The sequence below is a fragment of the Pyrus communis genome, chromosome 1 (genome assembly GCF_963583255.1).
Source record: "Pyrus communis chromosome 1, drPyrComm1.1, whole genome shotgun sequence".
NCBI classification, from domain to species: domain Eukaryota; kingdom Viridiplantae; phylum Streptophyta; class Magnoliopsida; order Rosales; family Rosaceae; genus Pyrus; species Pyrus communis.
The window spans coordinates 448,999-457,093 of NC_084803.1; the positions used below are offsets into that span (position 1 = coordinate 448,999).

The window sequence follows — 8,095 nt, forward strand, 5'->3', positions numbered from 1 at the left end:
GAAATCACCTATTGTGGTCTGTACAACATAAATGTGCATCTACCTTGGATCCAAGGTGAGCGTAAGGTGCGGGAGTTGAACATCACGTGAAGGACTGTGCCCTAGCCACGGATGGGAACACTAACATCGGGGTGCAGGTTTATAAGCTCTAAATGCATCTAATATAACATGTACGACTCATGGGCAACCTGTATGACAAGGTTGAAGTTGCCTAAAACATAAATGTAGTCATACCATAACTCCATCATTTCAACTAATACTATAAACTCACCTGAACTTACCTGTGTGTCCTGCATTCACCTTTGCATTTCAAAGCATTCACAATAATTATGTGCAAATAATATACATATGCCATGATGCAATCTAATACTCAACCTAACATAGTGTTTCCAAATATATATATATATATATATATATATATATATATATATATATATATACACACAATATGGCATGAAATGCATAATCTATAACGCCCCACTTCCAAACTATTTATTTTCGGGAATAATTATCGGTGATAAGCCCAACTAGACACTAGTTTAATTAACTATCATTACTTACGTTTCCTTACTTTAATTTCTTGATTCTTCACACATTGATTTATGACCAACATTTAACCACCAAATCATAAGGTTAAGTCTCACATTTTTCACCAATGTCCCTCACATTGCTCAATTCCCCAAACAAGGCTATTGTCTCAATTATTTAGTCTCAATTATTATATGGCTGCATCTACCATCTCGTTAGACTGCCTACATACCCTAAACAGGGATCAAGCCATTTGTAGTTCATTATAGTCCTCCAAAGCATTCACAATAATTATATGAAATATTCAATTTATAGACGTTTGTGGAGATGTCAATCTTATATATATATACACACACGATAGAAAGGAAAAGACCCACTCACCTTAGGTCCGCGCTACAACTCCCAAGCACGAACATTGAGACGTCGCGAGCGATCCTCACCAAGAACAATTATTCAGTCACGTAAAACATATCCCAAGGACATTCTAGAATGATTTGAGATCCATTGACCAAAAGTCAACCGTCGGTCAAAGATCAATGGTTCCTACGTAACTCAATCCGAAAGATTCGCATCTCGGATTTTCGATCCATAACTTCCAAAGATCCACATCGTGCTTCTAAAACATCATACTAAAGTTTCATTATGATCCAACGGTTGGATCTCCGCCAATTGCCAATTCAAATGGCGGTCAACGTTTTATTTTACGAACTTACAAATCTAATTCAGGAAGATCCGTAAGTTAGATTCCCAATCCATAAGTTTCTAATATCCTCAAATATTTCATACCATAATGTATTAAATTTTGATGACGATCCAACGGTCAAATCTTCAATTCATGCAAGGACCTCGTGATGGCCAACTAGGTGATCAACTACGAATTTTCATTAAAACATTAAAATTTCACTAAGCAAATGAAAAATATGGAATCGAGTTGTCAAAATTAGCCTAAGATGGTCAAGTGGGGTCTCGGCCCACGCGTCGCCACACTTGCCGCCGCGCGTGGTGGCTGGCGGCCATGATTCGTCGGAAAATTCAACTATCTCCAAAAATTCTCAAATTTTACAGAAATGAAGATCTCAATGAGAGGAATAACTTTCATACCTGTGGCCAAGGTCAATTTGGCCGATAAACACCTCAAATTCCCCTAAATTCGTTTGAAACCCTATAATGGGTGAGCTTTGATTCTCATTCCTCGGTGTTCCAACACCCCTACAACTGGTTGGGTCTTGTTCCTGGGTCCAAGGGGAGTTGATTGAGGGTGATAGTGGGTAATGAAACTCACCGGAACAATGAAATCGACTTCGAACACCTCCGGTGCTCCAGCACTGTTCTTGGTGATTTTGGACTTAAAAACCCACGAATTTGGGTGAAGATGGAAGAGGGAAGGTTGTGGAAGAGGTTTCAGGTGTTGTATGGTGATGATTCGACGGAAGAAATGGCAAAAATCGCCGGAATTTAGCTTGGGTGGCGCACGGGTGTACGGAAGGGAAAGCTAGGCTTTCCCCACTTTTTTTTTTCTTTTCTTCTTTTCTCCTTTCTGATTGGTCAACCCTTCATTTAATTGATTGGTCCCTTTTCTTCCCTTAAAAACCGATTGGCTTCCTTCCCACAAAATTGGAGCTCAAATTATTTAACTAACTTTAAATAATAAATTTCAAACGTTTGTAACTATACTGTTATAATTCAGACTCGCAAACGGCTTTCGCCTATGCATTCGTACCAACGAGTACTACGAGGATAAGCTAAAAGAATAAGTCCCACATCTCTCAAACCGATAGTCAACGGAAGTCAAATTCCTTGTCTCTAGGGCATTTTCGTAAGTTCATGCTTTTAAAATTAATAAAAACATAAAATTAGAGACGGGTTGTCACACGTTTTGATATAGACGCCTCATTTTTTTAATGTCGTAAACTAAACATTTATTCCTTTTACAAATTTGATTAAACATTTTCCCTACCATTTTGGTACTTTAATTTTATTTTATTTTATTTCATTAGGAGTCTATTCATGTTAGTATTCCTTTTTTTCCTCCTATTTTTATGCATCTCTTATTATGATGATTTAAGATTTTTTTTTATTAAAATATTTATTTTAGTAAATTAAATAGAATGTAACAAAACCCGTTTTTAGGTACGTTTGGTTATATCGGTACGTTTGATTATAATGGTACGTTTGATTATAATGGTACATTTGAATTTTTGGTCCATTTAGTTACTTTTTGTCCTAATAATGAGGAATTACTTTAATTAATTATATTTTTTTTATAGAAAGAGTCGTTAACAATGTAAAAGTTTAAATTACCTTAATTAATTAATTTTTTTTTTTTTATAGAAAGAGTCATTTATCAACAGACAACAGCCTTTTTGTTAATTCAAAATTATATGATTTATTGTTATTATTTAGCATTATCTACAATCATAAAGATTTATCTCCGATCAACTAAAAGTTGTTCTAGAGACTTATCTACCAAAAAACAAGACTATCTAGAATATTGTGTATGAATCAAACATATTTTTAAACATTCCAAAAAGATGAATATTCATTTTAATATAGTTTATAATTGGGTATGTTTTAATTCGGGGTTAGTACGTTTTCGTTTGATGTTGATACGTTTTCATTTAATTTTGGTACGTTTCCATTTGTCGTGGTTGTACATTTAGATTTGAAAAGTTTAAATTTTTAGACTTAAATATAGTTGAAATTATTTAAAAGATATTTAAATATAAATTAATTTCAATTAATGTGAAGTAGTTCAAGTCTAAGTATCTTAATCAAATGTTTCAAAAGCTTAATCAAAAACTCAAAAAGCATAAATGTTTAGCCTACAAAAGTCTAAAATAAGGCATCTAATTCTAATTTTTTTTTTTTTTTTTAACTCAAAACAACAATGCACATTTAATTTGTTTCAAGATAAAATTATATATGCAGACTCATGCATATTCGGTTTTTATTCGAAGAATAATGAGAGTGCACATACAGTGTCTGCAAGCACCCATAATCGTAACAAGAATTAAAATTGAAAACCTATTTTCAGGAGATCGTCGAAAGAAGAAGCAATCACATCAATTGGTTATTTTGTGCTATACAGATATACACATTATTTCCTCATAGAATTCAAGCCATACAAATGCAAATTGGAAAATTAAACAAGTAAGGTGTTTATAAAATGCACACTAAACAAATCCATGCAATTAGAACGTTTTCTGCGTTTGTAGATATGCATATAGGTAAACCATTCGCGTCTGCCAATTAACAACGCATTCATTCAAAAATTGTGACCGTAGTGATGACATTTACGGAGAAAGAAAAGATGTAGAGATTCAAACATGCAATATACACAGTATTAACTATATATTGTTTCTTTGCAACTACATTAATGAATAAAGAACCCAGGTTACCCTATACGGCTGGGTTTGATATGGTAATTGTCATACGCCTATGCCTTGCGTAGATTTCTGGATTGTAAAATAGATATGAATAAAATTACTCAAATGGCAGTGACGCCTATAATGGAACAGTGAAATGGATTGTAAATTTGCAATTATATTGTCATACGTTTTATGACTTTAGTTGTAGGATAATATAAATGATTATGATCATAATACACATGACATGTAAATTCAATCAATTAGATAATACACAAATACATCAAACACATATATCAATAAATAAAATAGTAAAAAGGAAAAAGTAAAAATGATCTGGCCTATGATATCAAGAAAAAGTAAAGAATGATCTAGCCTATGATATCAAGAGAGGCGTGTTATCACTATCCTAAAATCGTAGACGCCTCCCTACGGACCAGTTATAATGGCTATCTACAACTCCAAGATACAACCCTTGAATCTCACAGAGTGTCTAATCCATAAGCACGATTACAGTAGACGGGGTGCCAAGTAGTGATCAGTTGCCCATCGATGATCAAGATGAGTTGGAAGATAATAAGGATTATATATGAATACTGTAGTAGGGAGAGAAGGAGGACATTTGAATCTTTTATTAATTTTTTAGGAGTTCCCCATTTATAAAACTCTATATAATCTTTGGTAAAAGTCTAAAAGACATGACTTATCTAATTGATATCACTCTTCATATTTATTATTTAAAATAATAATAAATAAAGTTTTGAATCTTCAAGAAAATAAAATAAATAACCAACATATATGTCTTTGGCTAAAGTGAAATTCAAATATAGATATGAGATTTGAGTTCAAGGTGAAGCTCGTGCCAACAAGGAAAAATGTTATTCAACTAAGAAAAATATTATTTATTTGAGTCCAATCATCTCTAATGCACATACCTAAATTAATATTTTCTCATCCAATGCAAAAACTTGAATCTTAAAATCCAAAATATAAATATGTATAACTAAGAATATAGTCATTGCATTGTAGGTGAAATTTAAACCAAGCGGGGGAGATATTTTGTTATGAGTTCGTCGACGATGATTTTGTAGGCGCCCTCAGTTGGATGGTAGCTGTCCCAAAATAGATAATGAGAGTCATCCGTACACGTCTCTGGGTCGAATCGATTGCACAGAATGGACACCTCCAGCTTCCCACTCCCGCAACACCCTTTGTTCGAAACTTCAAACCCTAATGCAAATTCAACACAAAATTCGTTAGTCTTTGAGATGTCGTCAAGGGGCGTGTTTGAGATTGCTTTCGTAAAAAACATGTGTCCTCATAAATTTTTCTGTTAGAAATACTTTCATTACAAATGCACTGAAATTCTGAATACAAATCCAAGCGCTTCCTAAAAGATAGGGTTGAGGTTTTACCGTAATTAGTAGGGTTGATTATCATATCCAGAAGTGGGTTGTAGATGTCGACGTAAATCAGCATCGAGTTAGGTAGGTTATTCTTGAGGTCGTCCAGCTCAGCAGAGAGCTTGGAGTTAAAGAGCATGGCTGCTTGGTTTGGTTTATCTGCACAATCTCTTTCCACGCCTCCTCCTAAAGTCCTCTGAGATGGCAGACACCCAATAGGTGGTGCACTGAAAACACCAATTCTTCGTGCCCCCAATGCATACAATCCCTTCAAATACGAACAAAGTATCACACATCCAAAATACAAATTACAAAACAGCACTCTACAAACTTGATCACATATAACAAAATGAAACAAAATTATTGAAATATAAACACGTGATATAATCAGTTTACGTATAACAATATATTGATTATGCAGGTTGACCAAACTAGCTATTGCTCATAAAACCGGATTTATGTCTAATTATTTCTGAATTAAAAGTTACCTTAAAGAAATCAGAAGCATGATTGAGCATGAGGTCAGTGTAAGAAGGAACATCGTACTCTAACTTCCTAACGCCGGCAACAAAGTATGAATTGGCAATATCGTTGCTGCTTGCTACCACAAAACATAGACTGTTGGCTAAGATGAAGTTTGCTCTCTCTTCTCCCACAATTCCTTTGAGCTTTCCTATGTACTCTTCAAATTGCCGCAGTTGATCGGACAGTGGTGTAACTGCCTATTTAAATTTCACCAAGGAATCATTAGTAACGTAATTAGGTGTTAAGCTTGATAAGCATGAGAAACTTTTTAAAGTACTCAAAATACTGCCACATATTATTATTCCACTAAATTTATAACACGTATATTTGTATGTTACTAAACGAGGGTAATAGTATATCACCTGACAAATGTGATGAACACACATAAAATTTTAATTATAAACAGATGAGTAATGTTAGAGAGATAGAATTTATAAACTAAATGATGTGTCATAAATAGGAATAAACACGTTTATCAATGTTTAAATAATAAACCAATCAACAACTTTCATATCTATTAGTTTTCAAATTTTATTTACAAATTTAATCTTTTTAACATTATCTTACAGATTAATGAAAAGAAATATGCACGTCGTGATACCACAATCTGGGCCGTCATAGGATCATATCCGGTGGCACCAACGGCAAAGCTGACACCTGTAAGCAGATCATTGGGCTGTAGGTTTGGATCCAAATAGGCTGGCAGAAGCGCTTTAATACCTAACTTTTCCACTGAAATAAACAACGCATAAAACCAAATCAAATGAAAGTTTAGTTAATTAACTTGCATTACGATCAAGATTGAAGAAACTGTACTGCCAGTTGCCACAACACTCACAAAACTAAAGGACCATTTTGTAAATTTCAAATCATTGGTTTCACATTGTCGTTAAGTTAACCAACTTGCAATTTGCACTTGGACGGTCGTACGAGTTCTAACTTCTAAGGTTACATGGACAAGGGCTGCGTTTTATGAGGGCGTTCATTGGGCGTATATAAAGCCACTTGTAAGCTGCATATAAAGAAGCGTCTAGCAAGTGCTTTTATGACCCATAATCACTTTTAATTTTATCAGTCTTACTTTTTTTTTGTCAATAATATAAAAAACACTCTTAACCATTCCATAAACAATCACAAACTTTGAAGGAGTCAGAGAAAGAAACACTAGGAGGGCGAGGCAATCTGCTGTCTAGAATCAAAGACTATGCAAAGATCCCTTATTTGCTCAATGTGATTCATTCTCAACACTTCTCACGTGTGACAAATTTATAAGCATAACATGTGGACAACACAAATGAGACGACGGAGAGCATATGTGTCCGTTTAGCTTCACATGTGGGACAACATACTTTGATACCATAAAAAAGATTGAGATTCTACCATAAAATAATTGACAATATAAAAAATAACTCAGACACTTATAAACACAAATAATGTCTCTTATTTTCCGACGTGGAATTCATTCTAAATAATATCTACACATAAAGGATAGGATGATGTTGATTGATTTGCAATTCCATTTACTTAAATATTTTATAAACAATATTGAAACGACTTTAATTAATATTGAATTTAAATGCGGACACGCTTTCTTGATCGGTTGAACTAACCGACATATGCAATAAATAAGTCAAACACTAGTACTGCATATCAAGTGCTTAATTTATTCACTAAGAAAACCTAATTGTAGTATTAATTAGTGTCATGTATCGTGAGAGTGAGAGAGTGAGAGTCAAACACAGCAAAAGCACAAGCAGAAGCACAACCTATGAGGTCAGAGGGAACCTTTCCATTGGAATATCTTCCAGTAGATATTCCTCCTTCGAACTCCCTGCCGTACGGAGGGAAATTGCACCGAGCTGGCGTCTTCAGGTTGACGTTATTGTTCCCTGTATCGACGATGGAATCGCCAAACATAAACACAGCGGGAATCGTTGCATTAGGCGGCAGCTTAACGACATCACCTCCAACCGCTTGGTTTCCCAAAATCACCAGACCACAACAAACAAACAGAAAAAATCTCAATAATAATGTGGTCATCACTGAATACGACTGCAAATTTCTCTGTTTGGTTCTTCCCTAAGTGGCTGGGCTAGCTAGTTGACTAAACTAAACCAGACAACGGAAAAGGATGAAGAGAGGGAGCCAACTTATGGGCCCTGATTGGTTGCGAGTGCATTTATATTTGTACAGATAAAGGGAGCTGGATACAGCCCGTACTGTCATTTAGATCGATCGTCAGACACGGGACGTGCCTTGTTTAATGCAAATGCA

General features: G+C 34.7%; 1 protein-coding gene across 1 annotated transcript; it reads right to left on the minus strand.

Annotated features, from left to right (window-relative positions):
- Positions 1-4,928: 4,928 nt before the first annotated feature.
- On the minus strand, positions 4,929-7,861 carry LOC137729476 (GDSL esterase/lipase EXL3-like). The gene is made up of 5 exons (XM_068468441.1): positions 7,588-7,861; positions 6,423-6,553; positions 5,785-6,018; positions 5,309-5,564; positions 4,929-5,123 (listed from the first exon to the last, which is right to left on the minus strand). Exons 1-5 carry the CDS (start codon positions 7,859-7,861, stop codon positions 4,930-4,932), a joined length of 1,089 nt encoding a protein of 362 aa, XP_068324542.1. The 3' UTR covers position 4,929.
- Positions 7,862-8,095: the final 234 nt, after the last annotated feature.

What these genes read in the sequence shown, in the direction of transcription:
- LOC137729476 (XM_068468441.1), bottom strand. Translation starts at nt 7,861, where the DNA reads ATGACCACATTATTATTGAGATTTTTTCTGTTTGTTTGTTGTGGTCTG. An exon ending in CTATGACGGCCCAGATTGTG is followed by an intron (nt 6,019 to 6,422) that starts GTATCACGACGT and finishes AAATTTAAATAG; the next exon opens with GCAGTTACACCACTGTCCGA. An exon ending in ATGCTTCTGATTTCTTTAAG is followed by an intron (nt 5,565 to 5,784) that starts GTAACTTTTAAT and finishes TCGTATTTGAAG; the next exon opens with GGATTGTATGCATTGGGGGC.